Source organism: Saccopteryx bilineata, chromosome 4 (genome assembly GCF_036850765.1).
Source record: "Saccopteryx bilineata isolate mSacBil1 chromosome 4, mSacBil1_pri_phased_curated, whole genome shotgun sequence".
In the NCBI taxonomy this organism is placed as follows: domain Eukaryota; kingdom Metazoa; phylum Chordata; class Mammalia; order Chiroptera; family Emballonuridae; genus Saccopteryx; species Saccopteryx bilineata.
In genome coordinates this window covers 114489628-114511397 of record NC_089493.1, presented here as the reverse complement: position 1 = coordinate 114511397, position 21770 = coordinate 114489628, and the positions used below count along the sequence as shown (strand labels likewise).

Below are 21770 nucleotides of genomic sequence, written 5' to 3'. Positions count from 1 at the left end.
CTTATATTTACATTTACATTCACATTCACCAGTTTATATATAATACACAAATAATGCTCTTTATTTCCATGGGACCAAGTTTAACTTAATTATTGAAGAGCACTACTGCACTGTGGTTTATGTGAATATCTAAAAGATGGCTTACTGATAATATACCTAGTCCTCTCATAAAATGTTTGGCTGCCAAATGCAAATATTGTTTGGATTAATCTCTGGTTCTAGTATTACATACAGTGTTCTAATATCTCCAAAGAATATATAAATGTTTTATCCATTTGCCAAAATCCATGCCGTTCATATGGTGGGAAGACTGAAAATACTCTAAAATGTTCATTTTTTAAGTATATTTTGAGTCTGTATATACATTTTGAAGCCTCACCGTATAAAACCTATTTCAAAGGTTTATTAATTTCAGTGCATTAGATTCAACAATAATCAGTAATGTCTATGGCCAGTTTCAATTGATTATATGTATCATAGCACGGTTTGCATCTTTATAATAGTCTTAGGAATGACTTTTCCTATAATAGTGCGTAATAACATCATATACAAGCTAGTAAGGTAAAGAAACAACTCAAGGCCTGGCTGGGTGGCTCACTTGGTTAAAGTGCCATCCTGATGTGCCACGGTGGTGGGTCTGACCCTCAGTCAGGGCACATGCAAGAATCAACCAACCACTGAATGCATATCTGGGTGGAACAACAAACTGATGTTTCTCTCTCTCTCTCTCTCTCTCTCCAATCAACAAAATAAAATATTTTCTTTAAAAATTCACAATTCTTTTAAATGTAATTCCACTTGACCATGTCACCTGGGGCCTGGATGTCATCTGTGAGGAGCCACTGAGCCACTTCACCCGCAGGTGTTGTAAGGTACCAAAAACTACAGAATATTAATATTTTAAGAGGCTTGGAGAACATTTTATTAATTTGGGTTAAGGTGTGCAGAGAAATTGTGAGAATAGTCTCTGTACTGTGTGATTGGCATAACCAGGATGGCCCTTGGCATTGTATTGTAAATGCAAAGGGGAGGAAAACATGGATCCCCAGACATTCCACCACACCTGTAGGGAAAGGGGTGAATGGCTAGCCAGGTGTAGGGAGAGAAAAGCCAAAATAAACCTTTTCTTATAGCAATGAACCATTTGCGGGTATTTGCCCCCATGGAAACTACCTCTCCTATGTAAATGCGTGTAGTTAACACGTGTGACTCTAGACAGAGAGATAGCAGATGAACACTAGATAATATGGGAATACCTTTTAATATGTAAAAATATATCTTTCTGCCATTGTGTTGACTTGTAAATTTTGTTTTCTCCAAAATAATGTATGGCTTGCAAATTGAACGTGGTCCTATCATGTTAAAGGACATATAACTATAACCAATAGTGGTAAGGGGCCCCTAATTACAATTTTTGCTTCTGTACTTCCCACTTACAAAACTATAAAAACTAAATAGAACAAAGGGCCGGCGCATGCACTCCCTCAGACCACTGTTGGAGTTGCCACCGCTTGGCCAAGCTAGACAATAAAGCTTTGGTGTGTAATCGACGGACTTTGTTCGTGTCTTCAATGTTTTGGGTCCCTCCGGATTAGGCTTAACAATCTGGATGAGTGAAATCTAACTAGAGGGACAAACCTCAACCTTTTTAAACACTGTGGACCAAATAATTTCCTTTTGTGGACAAAAAGGAGTCCCATTTACCTATTTTGACATTTATTTTACACTACTCTATGCAGTGGATTAATATTGGCTGAGAGGGTGGCTTGCCTCTTTTCTTCTACTACAAAATAAAGAAACTCAATACCTAAATGTCCTATATATAACTGCTCTAAAAGTTCCAGAATATGAAAAATGAAATATATAATGAAACAAAATCAGCTGCATATACATTGTGGCATCTTTGTCATGATTTTATTTTCTGTTCAACTCTATAAAGTAATTACGTATGATTAACATACACATTCTTAAAGCCTACAACAATAAGCTATGACTCCCACTTCAAAGTGTGTCCTCAAACACCCACTCAAATACCCACAACTTCAAGCGTGCTTCCCGTGCACCCTCCAGTTCTCTGCCCATGTTCTGATGTACTACGTTACAGTTCAGAGACAAGAAGACATACTGCGGAGCTGGACGTTTTCTCTTCTAATCTGGGCTTTGGCACTCATTAGCTACATCACTTTTCACAAATGATACAGTCTGTCTGAGACTCGGCTTCTTCCTCTGAACTTGAGGATGCTACTAAAGGAGCATTTTGAGAATGCATAAAATGAAGTTCCTATCACATAGTTCATTTTCAGCCACTGAGATTATTATGAGCATGACTTTTATTTCTTTGTCTCTTCAATGAGAGTGTATGTTATGTGAGGACAAAGACCATTCTCATAATTCTTTGAATGTTTTCCTGAGTGTCTAGAAAGTGTACCACACTATGCACATAATGTCTAATAATGATGTGCTCAATGAACAATTGTAACCAAAAATAAATAGAGAGCAATTAAGTATTAAACATAAGACACTGGAATCCAAGGGCAAGAACAGCTCAACTTCAAAGAACGAGATATGAGTGGGCTGGTGTAGCCAAGCAAATGTCAGTGACAGGCAGGACACCAGAACAGGGGAATGAAGCATTTCTAGGCAGAACAAGACTGGATATATAAAAATTACACAATCTTTTCAGAATATATTTCAGGAGTAGATTTTAACCTAAATTAAGTAACTCCATAATAGGCTACTTAATATTCTAATTTCTCCATGTGTGCTAAGCACTTTATTAAATCATTTTAGACATCTCTTCTTTAGAAAGTAAACAGAAATGGAGAAAAGATAATGCATTTGTACCTAAAATTATATCAATAACAATTTAGTAGCTGAAGCCACTATGTTAACAATGATGATCTATCAATGTATTCTGACCACTTATTTAAAAATATCAATACATTAGAAAAAATTTAAATTAATTATACAAAATATTTGTATACTCATTTAATGATTTAATCATTATTTTCACAACCCTAGTGATTCATAGTTACTGAATTTTCACCAAAAAAAAACACCCGTGGAGTAATTTTCTCTGAAGAGATGAAAAAGAGAATGATAACATCCCTGGAAAACTTCCCTACTGTCCTGTTATCTTGAGACCTGAATGACTACTTCTAGGAAAAAAGAGTTCATTCTTGGATATACCCATTCACACTCTAGTCCCAATAAAGTAACTGTTGTGTCAGGCAAACTGCAAAGTGCTCTATGTATATATAAATGGTGAGCAAGTGTGAGCCATCCCTGTCCTTCAGAGTGACCCAATTTAGTGGGGACACTATCCAACAAATCATTTCACAGATAAACAAAAATAGTAAACTGTGAGAAGCACTCAGAGATAAAATATACAGTTATGAGCTCAAAAACTGACTTCAATTTAAATCAAGGGGATGATCACTGAGGGCTACTCTATTTTTAATCTAAGAGTTCAGAAATTAGAATGAATTAGACAAAAATGTCTGGGAGTAGGGAAGGGGAATGTGATAGTTAATTTTACATGTAATCCTGACTGGGTCATGAGTGCCCAGGTATTTGATTAAATGTTATTTTGAGTAGTTTTTGTGAAAATGTTTTTGGTTGAGTTTACCATCTAAATCAGTAAGCTGAGTAACGCAGATGACTAATGTTGGTAGGCCTTATCGGATCAGTGAAAGGCCTAAATAAGACAAGGGGCTGACCCTCCCCCCAAAAACAATCAACTCCTCCTACCTTACTGCCTATGAGCCTGGGCATTGTTTTTTCTTCTGCCTTCAGACTCAAACTAAAACAATGTCTGTTTCTGGATCTCAGACCTACTGGCCTCTAGGTCTGCTTTCCTAGGTCTCCAGCTTGCCCACTGCAGATCTTGGAACTTCTAAGTCTACATATTCACATGAACCAATTTCTTATAATAAATCTCATTACATATATGTATATATAATATAGTATTATGCATGTATAGCTATTTTATCTGTTTATCTGGAAAATCCTGACTAGAACAGAGGGGAAACTTTCAGAGTAAGAAATAAGCATTGCACAATGACCCTGAAGCAGGAAAGAGCTTCGAGTGTGTACGGGATGAAATACAAACAACTGTGTCTCTACCCAGTGCTTCTAGAGCAGGGGTCTCAAACTCGCGGCCCGCGGGCCACATGCGGCCTGCTGAACAATTTTGTGCGGCCCGCAGACTAATCCACGAAGTTCAAAATATTTTGGATAAAATTAAGTAAGCCTAGGGGCCTACTTGTATTTTTCATTTCTCTAGCATCCTAGCTAGATATTAGCTTAGTTAACAGCAGTTGTGATGTGAACTACAGTTTCTGGTCGTTTTGTGACACTGAGTAAACTGCATGTACGATTGTGCTTGTACTGATTTTTTTTTTGTTTTCAACTGCAGTGAGAAAAGCGTTGCGTAACAGTTGCCTTTTGTAGACCTAGTGCGGCCCGCCGAATGGCTGTGATCTTGCTCTGCGGCCCACATGCTGAGTTGAGTTTGAGACCCCTGTTCTAGAGAGACTCAATCCGAGTTGAAGCTGCAGACAGGGAAGGGGCAAAGACCGCATCTTGAATGTATAAAGATAGCAGGAGAATTTCAAGTTTATTATCTTCAGAGGAATGGGAAACCACTAAATGGTTTTAAAAGTAGAGAAGGGATATAATCCAATTTATACTTTAAAAAACTACGCAGGCTTGATGTATGGATGTGTGTATGGAGGGATATGGAGTAGGTGAAGGCCTTGTTCACACAGGAGGTGGGGAGACCAGTTAAAAACTACTACAACTATAGAGACAAAATATAAAAATGTCCTAGACCAGGTTGTGGCAGTTATACACCTGAGACATATTTTGCAGGACTGATCCATAATAAAGGTGCTGCTGTACTGGTCCGAGGGGCGTAAAGGAGAAAGCGGGTCAAATATGACCTGCAGGTGGACAATATGAATAACTGTGACCTTCAAGGAGAAGGGGAAGGCTAAGGAGAAAGATTTAGGCAAATATTAAGAGTCCAGCTTGGGCATATTAATTTTGATATCTTAGAGCAATCTAAGTGGAAGTGTGAAAGAGACAGTTACATATATTAGTCTGGAGCTCAGACGGAGATCTGATAAGGGGTACAAGCTTGAAAGTCATCAGAGAGGGTACTTAAACTGCCTGAGGCAAGAGGGTGCAGCATAAGCACACAGAGACAGACAAGGACAGAACCTGAGAGTCTCTGCTACTTAGTGATTAAGAAGATGAAAAAGTAGCACAAGACAAAGAGAAGTGTTATTATGAAGCAGATTTCTTTGTTAGAATGTATTATCTTCCAATATAAGGTATTATTGGAACACCTCAAACTTTTGGAATAAGAAAGGTCATATAAAGAAAACTTAAATATGGCCAATATATCTCATCTATTATTCCTGAGAACAAAAGATCCATATAGACATTATAAATTATTCACAGAGAAACCTTCTGAATTCTCATAACATACACATAACAACCAATAAAAGTATCAGATGACAAATAGAAGTTCTTAAATTTCATATAACAAGACTAACTGCAATGGTGGAAAAGTCATAATTTCCCTTTAACTGCAAATCTTATTTTATTCAATATCTATAAACATTTATGTCATTAAATAGAATCAGACTTTGATTCATGTGTAACAAACTTATAAAATATTATTAAAATTGTTTCAGATCACATAATTATTTCTTAAGAAAAAAAATCAGCAAACCAGGCTAATAGAGAGTGGGTAAGAAAATAGTACCTTATATGCATCTGAAACTAGCAGAAAATAATACTGAATATAAACTATAATTGAAAAAAATATAGTACCTTATAATTCTTGAATAATTTTTAAAACTACAAAGATCTTTTCAGTACCCACTCTACAAACACATTTCTCAATCACTGAAAATAGAAACATAACACCTTTAATTTTTTTCAAAAAAGCAAAAAGTGAATAAAGACTACAACTCAGACTCAGACATCAGAATGTCCAAATCCCTAAAGATTTGGCATGTGTAGCCAAAAATCTTACCATACCACATGCAGTAACTTGGAAGTCTGAGCCAGGTTTAGCCTGAAGGAGGTACTGTCTGACAAACCATCTGTTCCCCATTTCCTTCCAACAACCAATTCATGGAGACCGGTGGGTATGACAGATATCCTGGCAGATCCTCAATTTCCAGTAAGACTCTTAAATGGACAAAAAAAAAATCTCATCCTTAGGAGATAATTACCAGTAAGGTCCCTTAAATACAAAATTCATTTTCTGTAGAACACAAACAAGACAGTAGCAACAAATCTCCAAAAAGAATAGATTTCTTTTATCATAGGAATACTCTGAGGGCCACAGTTCTTTGCTTAGATTTGCTGAGATCTACGACTGATACTGCTTGAACTTCCCATAATTTTATCTGTCTTTCCTAGATAAACTGGAATGACATACCAGGAGAAAGTGTATGCAAGCAGAAGGCAAGAATGAATGAATGAATGAAAGAATGAATGAATGAATGAATGAATGAATGAATGAAGTCCTGAGGGCCAGGTCCAGAATTCAAGTTCAAAGTTAGGCATTCCGGATACAGCTGAATTCATTTGAAAAGTCTGCTCCATCAAAGTAAGGAGCCGACTGGGAAAATGTGGCACCCTGGTGCTTTAGAAAATGATCATCTGGTCACTCAACAGTGTTGATCATCAGGTCTCCCCTGGACTTTGTGTGCCTATGGAAGTGACACATGCCCTCATTAGAGCTTCTGGCTTCCTCCTTGCTTGAAGCAATTCAGATGCTAGTTCTCTACAAGAGGATAGGAGGTCCACTCAGGATTTGGCACCGTTTCCTCTCCTGCCTTAGAGGCTAATAACTAAGGGTAAGTCATAAGTGGCCGGAAAGGCACTGAGGCTGACAAGGGAGGCAAGGGACAACAGGCCACAGGACCCAGCCAATACTGCCAGCAGGGTCAGTGAAGCAGCTTTGAGACTGCATCTGAGGATACTGGGTCAACAGGGAATGGGACATAAAGTTAGATAAACTGAGAGCTCCCTGATGCAGAGACTTCTGCCTGGCAAGACATCACATCTCTCCCTTAATATCTACCCTTAAGCTCCTTACTGATAGCCAATCCAATAACCAGAGTTAAATTGCAACATGACCCAGTCATGGGGCTGTTAAAATTACCAAAAATGAAGACAACACTCTCTGAAGGAGGAGGATTTAGCCAATGAGTACTAGTAGGAGTTCCAAGAGGATATAGGGTAATGAATTCCAAGGATGCTGGATTAGGATGGCCAAGGATATAAAGTTGGATACGGGAGAGCTTTTTGATAAGGCTGCACCCTTCATGGTAAAGGATTTATCATCACCCTGGTGAGGACCCCAGAAAACAGTGCAATAGTCTGCTAGGCCCACCTTGCAAACTTGGCTTGCCTGTGACACCCCTTACTAGGTGGAACAGAACTGCCAAGATGTTGTGGCACGCAGTGGAAAAGGGGGTCAAAAGGTACTGTGTTTGATCCCTAGAGAGGGGACACGTGTGCTGTTGTACTCACTTTTTTTTAGTGATCTCTCTATTACTTGGCAAGAGCTGCAGTAACAAAATATCACAGACTGGTGGCTCTAATAACAGGAATTTATTTTCTCACAAGTCTGGAAGTTAGAAGACCAAGATAAGGTGTTGGCATGACTGGTTTCTCCAGAAGTCTCTCTCCTGGGCCTGCAATTGCAATGGTCATCTTCTTGCTGTGCCCTTACCTCTGTGTGCATGCTCTCCTGATGTCTCCTCCTCTTCTGTAAGGAAGCCAGCCCTACTGGATTAGGGACCCACCCTATGAACTCCATGTAAGTTTATGTCAAAGGCCTTATCTCCGAATACAACTACATTTCGGGTCAAGACTTCAACATACGAACTTGGGGCAGACACAATCTAGTCCATAACAACCCCCTTAAAAAACAAATATATGATGGGTCAAATGTATGAATTCAGTTCATGACAATGAGGGATTTTAAAATTTTATCCAATAACTGGCTATCTGGGGGAGGGAAAGGCACGGTATAAATATCGCTTCATTGTATCTGAGCTCTGCAGAAAACAGGCTAACCAGACATCCACCAGGAATGGAATGTCTTCAAAGGCCCACCCAGCTTCACAGTATACCCCATGCACTCAGCAGGGAACTCTACAAACTGAATGGTTCTGCTCCATCCATCTCCCTTCTTCTGTGCAGGTGGTGTTCCCAAAAGCACTCCCTACCAAACCACCTACTGGTGCCTCTTCCTCCCAGCTGCAGTTCCTGAAACCAACCTCGGACATGCAGACTCCGCCCTCTGCCTCCATCCAGCCAGCCTACTGATCCCCAGGACCTGACCCTACTGTCTCCATGTAATAACAATAAATGTATTCCAGATAATTACGCATATTACTAGCCTAAGGCTATGACCAAGCCAACTCCCCTGTTCCTCCCCAAGCAACTTCAAATCCAGTCCCTCAGAGCAGACCACAGGAGTACCTGGAAGCCAGCTTTACTGTTGTTTATTTGCTTTATCCATAACTTCCCATCTGTAGAAATGCTAAATCTTTCAGCAATGAGAAAATTCTGTAATGTCATAACAATTGTTAGGATGACAGCTTGTACAATGAATGAGAAGCAGTCAATAGTTAAGCCACCAGAAAATAGCCTTAGAGCTATTTTAGAATAAGCTTCAAAAATATGTAGAAATTAACTTTTTGTCACAAGAAAGGATATTTAAATGGCATTTTCAGGTTCATAAGATACTTCCATCCTTTATTTTGTCTATTCCACCTTTTTTATACATTCCATTGAATTATTAATATTATACAATAGTTGGTTAAATAATAAACCATAAAATAAAGATACACTTGAAATCTGAGGTATATAATTTTATTCCTCAACTATTAAAACATGATCCACCTTCATCTAAAATAAGAGTATGAATCTAAAGTATTGTGAAATACAAAAACTGGAAGTGGAGAAAGACAAAAACAGCATGCATTATATTCTGCTAGTATTTCCAAATACAGCATTCAGTGTGTGAGGTTGCAAAAACATAAAATCTATGATTAAACACTGCTGAACTCTGACTTGACTCATCTTTTACTCTACCCCTTTACAAAGACTTACAGTTGAATTTGATAGTCTTAGATTACAAAATACACGATGACTCACTTCATTTGACAATATCATCACAAATTTCACTGTGTAGAAAGTCATCTCCCACTAGTTTTAAGTATCTGGCTCTGCTATTAAGAACTGTCTGTTTAGAGAAAAAATTCATAAAAATCGATGTGTCTCCATATTCTTGAATTAAAAAGTATCACATTAAAATACAACACAACACAGTTATACTATAAAATTAATGAATTTCCAATTTGAAACGTGAATGTGTAATGAATTTCAGGTCACTGCTCTTGCAGCCAGGCGGAATTAGGCATTAAATTTCCAAAGGCTGGATCGCCTCTGAAAATTTGGAGGGTGTCTATCAGTTGAAGAAAACATCAGCTGCTTAGAAATGCATGGCACTACAGCTGAGCATAATACCTTTCCTGTTCTCCCTGAAATGGTTTCCTATCGAAGCAGTTCTGTATCAATCACACAATAGCCAGAATGGCACAGGGCTATACTATAGAACACAATCACTGCATTCAAAAAGCATAGGAAAAAAATGACTTTTATCAAAGCAAATGCTGGAGCTAAAAGCCTAAAACAAATCCCTAAACTGTGCTAATTTGCAAGCTCTGAGCTTTGAGGAACTCACTGGCAACTAAGAGCAGAGTTTGCAATCAACTGTCCTCTTGAGCACAACAAGGTTCTCAAGGAAAGAAACTTGCTGAAATAGTCTTCTCAATTAACTCTGCGTGAGAAATGCCCAAGCAATACCCGGAAGGAACTAAAGACAAAAATCAGGCCAAATATGACATTTAACTACCAGTCTTACCAAGGCCAGTGATTGTTAATCAGCCTGGGGAAAAATAAAGTAGTCCACTTGACAGTGGATATTTTTTAGAAGCACATGCCTACTATTTTACACGGAGGAATGTAGCTACTTCTGCAGAATATCTGGAAGTGCCGTGTCTTCATTTTTACAGGTCACTAATTATGAATAAGCTTTAAATATCCTTTCAGTCCAAAAATAAATTATACCAGAGAGAGCCCTCAGTATGGGAATTTCAATTTTTAAAAAACCCCAAATTATAAACCATAGCTTTTATTTCCCAAAAAAGAAAACTGAATGATATAAAGTGCTGACATTAGGTACCTATATATATTTCTCAGGGAAAAGGTAAAATTTGCCACCCAATTTGCATTCCAAATATATACTATTTGAGATAAGTTTCATGTATGACCCAACAGGACCTAGATAACTTGCATATTTTATTCACTTTTAATCACAGTAAGTACAAACACATACATATCTGAATATAATTAATAATACATATAGGAATATATACATGTCATTTTTTTTTACATAATACCTCACATATGATTCCAAATTCAGCCACCAGCAACTACACGATAGTTATTTAAACTTTTTGAGTTTCAGCTTTCTCATCTACCTCATTCAAAGACTATGGTATAATGTAGCTAAAATTCCTAATACAAGGTGTGACATACAATAGTTGATAAATGGCAGCCACTTTATGAAAGCATTACTATATCCTAGGCTTATTTTTCAATAATAGATAAAGGTAGATGATCCAAGTTACTTAAATTTGGTTTGTGTATATATTTTATTACTCACACTTGAATATAAATATTTTTGATGCTCCAAAAGTTCACTTTTAATTTTTTTTTTACTGATTTTAGAAAGCAAGGAAGGGAGGGAGAAAAGGAGAAAGAGAGAGAGAGAATGTGACAGGAACATCGAATTGTTCCTGTATGTGCCTGTATGGGCCTTGACTGAGGATTGAACCAGAAACCTCTGTACTTCCAGATGACGTTCTAACCGACTGAGCTATCAGGGCTGGGCTCCAAAAGTTCACTTTTAAAAAGGAGAAAAGAGCACCATAAAATCTGACTAACAGAACGGGAGGAATGGTCTTCAGGGTGTACAGGTGATGTTGGGCTTCAATTGTACACAGCACTGCACTGCAGGGGAGGGGAACTGCACACGCACTGCTGCTGTGCAGCTATGAAACAGTTCTCTCTGTCAACTGAAAAGAATATTAGGAAAGAGATGTAATGTAAGTTCCTAATGGTAACAGGAACTGGTGAACAATATAAACATAAAGGAATCACAAAAGATATTTTAAAACAAAATAAATCTTAGCTGAGAGTCTGCATGCACTGTGGTCAACACTACATCGGTCAGCTTTGCAAAAGATGGGGAAAGCCACCCAACTCTTTGAGCTTCCCCTAAAGTCCTGCCTGTGAGACCCCTCTATGAATATATATACACAAACACACAGAGTTAATATACATAAATAAAAATATTTTTCAGTACTCATACACTATATACAAGTGTTTGTTATGTGTGTGTGTATACATATATATATTATACACACACACACCTTCCTTAATCCATCTCTGAAACTGGAGAAGTGGCAAAGCTTAAAGGTTTTTGTATAAGTAAGTTTAGAGAGTTAAGGGATTAACAAGCAAGTTGTCACTGATGTTAAAAAATTAAAAATTTAAATGCTATTTAAAACATCATCCAAACACATGATTATAACAGAGTTCAGCAGTAAAATCACAAATTACAGTGAGCAGGAAGAAGGCCACTTTTAATCCCAGCAGTTGGAGGAATGTTTGATGGTGAGACAAGGGAAATAATCAGAAAACAATTAGTCTCTGAGTAAAAAGGCAGATTATTTCAGGCTCAGCACTGAGAGTTGTTCTCAAATAAAAGAATGGGAAGTTTCTTGCACCTAATAAAGGAACACCTAAATATATAAAGCAAATCTTGATGGGCATAAGCAGGGGTCCCCAAACTTTTTACACAGGGGGCCAGTTCACTGTCCCTCAGACCGTTGGAGGGCCGGACTATAAAAAAAAAACTATGAACAAATCCCTAAGCACACTGTACATATCTTATTTTAAAGTAAAAAAACAAAACGGGAACAAATACAATATTTAAAATAAAGAACAAGTAAATTTAAATCAACAAACTGACCAGTATTTCAATGGGAACTATGGGCCTGCTTTTGACTAATGAGATGGTCAATGTCCGGTTCCATATTTGTCACTGCTAGCGTAACAATATGACGCGCTTCCGGAGCCCAGACGCGTGCCTCCCGCATCACCGGAAGTAGTACTGTATATGAGCGACGCCACGCTTTCACTGACCACCAATAAAAGAGGTGCCCTTTCTGGAAGTGCGGCGGGGGCAGATAAATGGCCTCAGAGGGCCGCAATTTGGGGGCCCCTGGCATTAAGGGAGAGATGGACAGAAATACAGTCATAGTAGGGGATTTTAAAGCCCCACTGACATCAATGGACAGATTTTTCAGACAGAAAATCAACAAGGAAACCATGGCCTTAAAAGACACATTAGGCCGGATGGATTTAATTGATATCTTTAGAGCATTTCACCCCAGAGCAGCAGAATATACATTCTTTTCAAGTGCACATGGAACATTTTCTAAGATAGCCACATGCTAGGACACAAAACAAGTCCCACTAAATTTGAGAAGACTGAAATCATATCAAGCATCTTCTCTGACCAAAATAGTATGAAACTAGAAATCAACCAAGAAACTGAAAAGAAAAAGAAAAGAAAAGAAAAAAAAGAAAGAAAGAAAGCTAGCTTTCTAAACTCCAATCTTCTCAGATGATGTCATTACATTTCATAGGAAATGGTCATAATGGAAGAGCACTGTGCCTCCTTAGGCAATTATACTTAGATAAATCTATGCAACATAAAGTAAGGACAAAATAAGACCAAGACTGAACTTTGACTCCTTTGCACTAAGACTGAAAACTTTAAAATGAATACAATAGATCTGCCTAAGAAAAGGGTACTGATTGTCCAGTGTGAAAACAGGAACCAAACGAAAATGTAAGTGAATAAAAGACATGGAGTGAATAACAATAATGATACAGAATAAACCATGAAAAGCAAGGGACAAGTTCAGAATCAGGATAAAAGATTAAAAAAAAACAACAGAATCTTGATAATAACTTCACCAATTCTGAGATACAAGACAGATAACTCCAAAACTACAAGTCCATTAAACCCTTTCCCAACCTACTGTGCGCATACACTTATGGAGACTTGCTTAGCAAAATCAATATTGTAAAAGTATTCTTACCAATACATCTCTAATGTATTCCATTTGGACGGATTATTTCTATATGCTGCTATTTTTTCCTTAGTCTCGAAATGGCAGGGTATTGAGAGTATTCTTACTTCTTGATACAAAAACAAAATTTATACATATATTTGAATACACATGTATGTAAATATACTAATGACCACACAGTTTAGTTGACACTAATTGTCTTTGGAGCTCTTCAATGAGGGGGATTCCAGCTCCCCACCCCCAACACCACTTCCACCATTAAGGAGCAAAAAGAAAATCTCCATCATTACAGTGATGGAGAGCAGGTTAGCCAGAGAAACAATAACAGCTGCATGTGTATACAAGATGCAGTATCAAACAGCATTTCATGTTCATATTAATATTACATATCCTGGCCTGACCTGTGGTGGCGCAGTGGATAAAGCGTCGACCTGGAAATGCTGAGGTCGCCGGTTCAAAACCCTGGGCTTGCCTGGCCAAGGGACATATGGGAGTTGATGCTTCCAGCTCCTCCCCACCTTCTCTCTCTGTCTCTCTCTCTCTCCCTCTCTGTCTCTCTCTCTCCTCTCTAAAATGAATAAATAAAATTTAAAAAAAAAACAAAAAAGAATATTAAAAAAATATATATATTACATATCCTGTCCAAAAATACACCACTGGCGTTATTTTCTGCTAGACTAACACATGGGAATTTTTTCCCAGTTAAAAATAAAATGACTGGAAATGCTGAGGTCGCCGGTTCGAAACCCTGGGCTTGCCTGGTCAAGGCACATGTGGGAGTTGATGCTTCCAGCTCCTCCCCCCTTCTCTCTCTTTCTCTCTCTCTCTCTCTCTCTCTCTCTCTCTCTGTCTCTCCCTCTCCTCTCTAAAATGAATAAATAAAGAATAAAAAATATATATATAAAAATAAATAAATAAATAAATAAATAAAATGACTTGCTCTCTTTTATTTCTTAGCTCCTTAGTGTGTTCTAAGACCTCCTAACAATCCTATCAGGAAGCCCAGTTCCCAGAAAATCTGACATGCTAAAAAAAATGCTTTCAGAAATGCTAGAACAGCCTGACCAGGCGGTGGCGCAGTGGATAGAGCATCGGACTGGGATGCAGAGGACCCAGGTTCGAGACCCTGAGGTCGCCAGCTCAAGCGTGGGCTCATCAAGTTTGAGCAAAGCTCACCAACTTGGACCCAAGGTCGCTGGCTCGAGCAAGGGGTCACTCGGTCTGCTGTAGCCTCATGGTCAACGCACATATGAGAAAGCAATCAATGGACAACTAAGGTGCCACAATGAAAAACTGATGATTGATGCTTCTCATCTCTCTCCATCCCTGTCTATCCCTCTCTCTGACTTTCTCTCTGTCTCTGTAAAAAAAAAATGCTATAACATTTTTAAGAAGATAGAGGAACCTCTCAATGAACTCTTTCTCTATTCCAGGTATAAAAATGCAGCAATATATATTTTTTTATTCTTGATGTTATTTATAATTCTCTGCATAACAGCCCATCCTCCTAAGACTTTATTAGATGTGAATATTAGGGAGATAAAACTTTTGCCAGTGCAGCAACATAAGAACTAAAAGAAAGCCCAAGTTTCTCAACAGTTTCCAGCGTATCTTGTTGCCTTGCACAGGAATAAGAAACAGTCATGAAAGCACATACCTCCCTTTCACAAAGGCAGTGCATTCATTTCATTGTTTGTACATTTTTAAAGAACAACATGATGTTTTAAGTCATTTCAGACCCACACAATCCACTGCTTCTAAGTAGCAGGCACTCTACAAAAAACCCGTGCTGCTATGGAGGTTCAAAGCTTCCCAAGTTTGCTGAGAATTAAAGAAGGCTGAGCATCCCACAAGAACTTGAGAGAGAATTGTGTTATCTTCTGCTGAGCAGGTCAGCGGCTTCAGATTGAACAAGCACAAACCCAGAATTCTGGTGGACATAAATATCTAGGCAAGTTCCAGAGTATTACACAATGGAATTTACTTTGCAGACATACAGACTTCTTTAAAAGTTGGCATAGATGAAAAGATAGATACAGCTTTCAGGTTAGCATAAACTTTGGAGACATTGCTAAGAATTCCAGGGTCATTTTTTACTCTGTGCCATCATTCCTACCTTCCTGCAGCTGAGGTCCATTCAGCAGCAGTGCCCCTCCTCCTTCTTAACCTGTACTATGTCAGCTCTCTCCCAGTGCTCAACCCTTGATGTAACCCTTGATGTATCAGTTTTTTCATGATCCCTCCAACCACAAAACCACCTATAATTGCCCTCTTTCCTCTAAGCACAAACGTGTATGTTTCTCAGAGCCTTCTTCTGTTTTTACATTTGGCTTTATCTTCTCAATTAACTTGTAAATACTCAAGATACAAAGAACTTCTCGCTTTTTCTTGTGATGGTGGCCAAGGTGGTGATCATATAAGTGTGTCTATGTGCGTGTGTGTGCATGTGTGTCTGTGTGTGTGTATGCGAAGCGACAATTGGGTGAGAAGTAGGAAGAGAAAAGGTTAGAGTTGACTGTATTTGATAAAAGCTTTAGATGATTTTTTTCAGCAACATTTATCAAAGTCATCTCCTCCTCTCCTTCCATAAGCTGACATCCTATATATACGTTCAGTCAAAAGCAATTTCTGAGCACAAGTTCTCTTCAAACACACAGTGGGCAAAAAATTACAACTTAGTGCACTTTGGACACCTTTGCCATAAGGATGACATCTTGAAACGAAGTATAATGGTCAACTGACCTTCCAGAGTATCCTTATCCTTTTGGGTCAGTCTGTCCATCTACATTAAACCCACTGACAATCTGAATTATCTTCCAGGTAATTCCTGTCCATTATATATTTATATGTCCTGGTTCTCAATTCCATCCAGCTACTGCTTGGATGTCAATTGTATGAGTTAATTCATATAACTTGAATGGAGCAAATATAGTTTGCTAATGCATCATACACATGTGTTTGATAAACTTACTCTATTTATTGCTTCAAGTACATCCTGGAAGCTATTTAGAAACAGTGCAATAACTATGTCAAGACACCACGTCATTGTCTGATCTGGCTCCCATAAAAACTATTCAGATATGAACTTTATTTTGTTTTAACTTTGGAGTGGGGATTTCTCCTGTTAACATAGTTATAGTCTTTTATTAGCCTCCTTGGAAATTAAGGTTATGAAGGGCCAGATGTAAAAATAGTGTGCGGCAATGAAGTAATTTTGCTTGTTTTAGAAAGACAACTGAAAAGTTTACAGGAGATATGATTATCAATATTGTCATTATCAACAGTATTTCTGGAAAACACAGTAAAACAGCCCAAATTATTTACTGCCAAAGAATGACTTACACTATTTGAGGTTTACATTGTAATCCTTGATGCTATGTTTAATCAGCTACCCTGAAAATGCAATGGGAGTACAAGTGGATGCCAGCTGACGTTCATTTAATCACTTTTGGTTTGAGTAAAAATAAAATTTCAAAAAATTAAAAATTTCAAGAGTATTGAGAAAAAAATCGAATACAAAAACCTTTCAAAATAAAATAACTTAAGAAAATGGCTTTTTAAAACTACACAAATATAGATATCTCCAAATGGATGTTATCCATAAAAATAGTTGGCACAGTTGTCTAAGAAACTCTACATTTTTTAATGCTGCTTTTTAGAAGAAAGCTTTACAGTCTTTCAGAAGTGTTTTCAAATAATTTATATTACTGTAATGCTACCTCTGATATGGAATAGCTAGGTAGTATACAGAAAAAATGTCATTTAAAAAATATTTTTAGCCTGACCAGGTGGTGGCCAGTGAATAGAGCATCAGACTGGGATGCAGAGGACCCAGGTTTGAAACCCCAAGGTCTCTCTCTGGCTTGAGAGCAGGTTCATTCCTTTTGAGCGCAGGGTCGCTGGCTTGAGCATGGGATCTTAGACATGACCCCATGGTCACTGGCTTAAGCCCAACTGCCACTAGCTTGAAGTCTCAGGTCGCTGGCTGGAGCCCAAGATCACTGGCTTGAGCAAGGGGTCACTCGCTCTGCTGTAGTCCCCGGGGTCAAGGCACATATGAGAAAGCCATCAATGAACTAAGGTGCCACAACGAAGACTTGATGTTTCTCATATCTCTCCCTTCCTGTCTGCCTGTCACTGTCCCTCTCTATGTTTCTCTCTCTGTCTTTGTCACAAAAAATTAAAAATATTTTTAATGGCATCAGAATTATTGATAGAGGTTGGACAGGCAGATATAAATTAAAGGGTAATCTCCCTTACTCAACTGCCACACTTACACACAATCCAGCACATTGTGCAGTGAGTGATTCAAGCAGTATATCCCGAGATAACTAAAAAGAAGTTCCTAGGTGGACAGCAGAACCTTTACACTTAAGTACCGTACATGTGTGCCAAGTATATTGAGCACAACAGGAAGAAGACTATAGTAACTCAAAACAACATAATCCACACATTAAATCAAATTTTCTCAACTGCTAAAAAATAAATAAATAAATATGAATTTCATGCTCAGTTTTTCAGCCAAGAAGAGGAGTTGCTTAGGTCTTTTAAAAAAGAAAGGTTACAATGATCTATGTCCAAATCATGTACATAAGATTAGGCTGCAATGAAGTCATCTGCCCGAATTACCTATAACACCATTTTTATTCCTCCTTGAACCCAGCTACTACAAAACAGTATTAATAAACAATACTATCTTTTTGTGTGTAGTATGAATGCTTTTGCATGTGAAAATGTAGGCAAATAAAGAAATATAAGGATATAGACTTTTATGCTAACCAAGTTCAAATCTAGGTCTTTGAAGTGTCTGTTTAAAATTGGTTTGTGCCTGACCTGTGGTGGCGCAGTGGATAAACTGTCGACCTGGAAATGCTGAGGTCGCCGGTTTGAAACCCTGGGCTTGCCTGGTCAAGGCACATATGGGAGTTGATGCTTCCAGCTCCTCTCCCCCTTCTCTCTCTCTGTCTCTCCTCTCTAAAATGAATAAATAAAATTTTTAAAAAAAATTTTTAAATAAATAAAAATAAAATTGACTTGTTTTTTTAAAATATCATTTCTAATTCTCTTCCTGTAAAATGTTCAAAACACACTTTATAATCTTACACTAACTTTTTTGTCTATGTCCCTTACAACTAATCAACACTTTATTATGTAATAAAAATAAATTGTGCCCTTCTCCGTACGTTCTTCCACAAATAAAAATAAAACTATTTAAATTAAGAACGGTCATGATTTACAAAGTCAAGGCAATGAAATCTGGATTATAACTAGTGGTTCTCAGACTTTAGCATGCATCAGAATCATGTCCTGAGGTAATGAACACAGATTGCTGGGTCTCAAAATGCATTTCTGAGAAGTCCTCAGGTTGATACTGAAGGTTAAGGGTTTCCACTCTGAGAACATAACTATGTGATATGGAAAGCATAGCTGAAAAGTGATAAATTTTTTTCACCCACCTAATAGCTGTGGCATTTATAACAACCAGGGATGCTGATTAATTTTCACAAAGCCGATTCTATTCTTAGCTAAGTGACTAATAACTACATCAATATTAAAATAAACCAATGATAGAGTCAGCAGCAGAACTGCCTTCTTCTTTATTGTTTAGCAACATGAGCAAAGGATTGTTCTAATGCAATTGTTTTCTACTTGTCTCCATTCCTAGATCATGCCCTTTTCCACTATATAACATGAATGAGACCTGTCAAGACAAATAATCTGCATTATAAAAAGTGACAGGAATTCGGAACCATGTCTTTCTAATCCAGACAGTTCCAGCCATCCTGCTGCCCTCCCCACCAATCTTTCTCACCTGTCATCTTCCCCTACACACACACACACACACACACACACATACACACACACATAAACATGATTAAAAAAATAAAAACTTGTTTTACTGGGATAATCTCAACCAAAGAGAGCAAAACAAACATTTGGATATGGGATAAAAGGAATTCAGACTCTCCCACATTAAGGAACAGTTCTTTGAGAAGACTCAAACTCCAGCATTCCCTAGAATCCTGGCCACTCAGCTTCTCAGACACCAGAGTGTGGCAGAAGGCACAAGAGCACTAAAGGAATTCCTGCTCTGCCTGAGGCCCCACCTCCTAACCTCTGCCAAGAGGTAAGATCTGTCAGGAGTCTCAGCATCTCTCTCCTACAAACACAATATACCACCACCACCATCATCACCACCGTCAAGCAAGCTCGCTTCCATTTGTGAAACAGGAAGTAGGAAGAGAGGGGAAATGAAGATGCTTAGAGGTGGGAGAAAATCAAGATTTTTTAGCAGGAGCCAGGGAGGGAACTGGGAAGACATAAAAGGGGAGTGGCAGATGGAATGCAGGGGAGGCCAAAACTCACTACTCTTGGGGTGTAGTGTGGGGGTGAGACCCCTCCCAGCCACCACCCAGCACTGCACTGCTCACCCCTAAGCAGAACACACAGAAGATAGTAAAGGTTGGCTCTCACCCATCCTCTCCCAAAAACCCACTCACTGAACATTCAACCTTCTCAGAGAGTTTGAGGACTCAAGGTCCCCTTGTTGGAAGCTCACTCAGCAGTCTGCAGTCAGGTCTCCGGTCTGCAGGGAAAGGTCCAACATTTCCACAAACACTCATGCCTTTTGCCCAGGTGGGGGTTGGGGGGTCAGCCACAGACCTAACACTGCAGTGCTACAATTCAAACCCCCAGGTGAGATGGCAGACAACAGTGAGTTGGGTGACCAGCACACATTCTCTTGATATTAGCCCTAGGTGAGCTGTGGGTGAGTTTTGGCCTGCTGTCCCCTGAAAGCCTGTCCTCCCAAACTCCTCACTATATCTTGAGATCTCAAAAGTTATTTTTCCTTTGTGGCACGCCTTCTAGTCCTAGGAGAAGACACACTTCAGCCAGAGCCAGAGGCTGTGTGTGTCAGTGTGTCTTTCGTCCTGAAAGCCAAGGGTGCCAACTGCTGACAGGCAAAGGAACCTGGATTTCCTCTTGAGGTCTTAAAAACCTTCCAGTTAACAAGCTATCCCTTCTCTCAGTCCTTATCCGCCCAGACATAGGTTTTTCAGAGAACAGAGACTGTGTTCCAGTTGCAGGGAGCTGGTGTCCTGCCCTGGAGACCAGACGCGCGAACTTGGCCATCCGTTCATTCATGCCTTTTCTCCTCCATTCACACAAACATGTTCCTTAATTGTGTCTGGCACCAAGAATCTTGCCTGCTATTTTCCCCTCCCCAAGTCAACGCTCATGCCAATGGCTGGTGCAGATTGCAACTCAACTGTCACCCCACTTCCTGAGCTGGAAAATCAAGTCATGTAGGCATCCACACACACAAATAAGACAAGGTGGGGAAGAGAGGGGGGCGGAGACGGATGGGGAGCTCACTGGGGTCACATTCGAAGCCTCCCTTCGGGGGAAACCGCGGATGCGACACGGCGGCACGCGAGGAGCCAAATCATTATTAAATCAAAGACTGCTAGAGCTCGGGTCCCCGGCAGAGATAAATCAAGCGCAAAGCCACTCGTTCGCAGGAGAGCGATGCTGCCGGCCCGACACAACTCCGAACACAAGCCGAGAAGCCGTGCAAGCGTCTCGCAGCCCAATCCGCAGCGCGCTCGCTGCGTCCTGATAGCTCCCAATAACGTGATGAAGTGTAAACCCAATGCCACGCCGGGAGGGGCCCCGCCACGGCGCTAGTCGTGCATTTTCGCTCACCAGCCTATCTTGCTTAAGAATCACAAGGTCACGATATAGCGTCGCGATTGCACTCACCGTACACTCCTTGGCCGGAGATCCCCTCCAGGAGAACAGTCAGCAGCCACACGAGACCGTACACTAAATCCATCTTCCCGTGAACATGAACATATCCAGTCCAAGGGGAAAGCAGCGGGACGTTCCGGAGGCCGGCGGCCGGGCGAGCGCGCTCCATTCGCGCCCGGGCCGCGCCGAGGTGCCCAGGAACCGCTCACCGAGGGAAGCGCCGTCCGTGCGTCCTTCCCCCGCGGCAGCCGTGAGCGGAGCACAGGAGCCCCACACACCCCACAGTCATGCACGCACGCACGCACACACTCTCACAATACCTTGACACGCACTCACAAGCTCGCCTCACTCCCACCGGGCGCCTGGGAAATCGCAGACGCTGGGGGAGAGCGGGGGGCGTGAGGGAAGGGGAGCCGAGAGGCGAAGTATTCTTCGCGGGAGCGGGCTGGCTCTCCGCAGCGGCGAGCTGCTGCGCGCCGGGCGGGCGGCGGGCGCGGGCCAAGGTCCGGGTGCCGGAGCGCTGAGAGCCCGGCGCTGGCGAGCAGCAGGAAGTGGCCTCCTACTCGCGGCGCCGCGCAGGGGCTTCCTCGCTCGGGTTCGCCTTTACAAAGTAACTCGCGAAGGTCCCCGGGGGAGCATCAAGCGGCGGCAGCAGCCCGCCCGCCCGCAGTCCGGAGCCCCCAGCCCTGCTGTCTTGCCTTCCCCCATTCCATCAGTTGCCATTGCAACGCCAATCCTGTTACACGACACAGG

General features: G+C 40.1%; 1 protein-coding gene across 1 annotated transcript in view; it reads right to left on the bottom strand.

Annotated features, from left to right (window-relative positions):
- MDGA2 (MAM domain containing glycosylphosphatidylinositol anchor 2) overlaps positions 1-21464 on the bottom strand; it is a 1032115-nt gene extending 1010651 nt beyond the window's left edge. Inside the window, exon 1 of the mRNA XM_066277806.1 lies at positions 21030-21464. Within this exon, the coding sequence (XP_066133903.1) occupies positions 21030-21186 (157 nt within the window). The 5' untranslated portion in view covers positions 21187-21464. The remainder of the gene's footprint in view (positions 1-21029) is intronic.
- Positions 21465-21770: the final 306 nt, after the last annotated feature.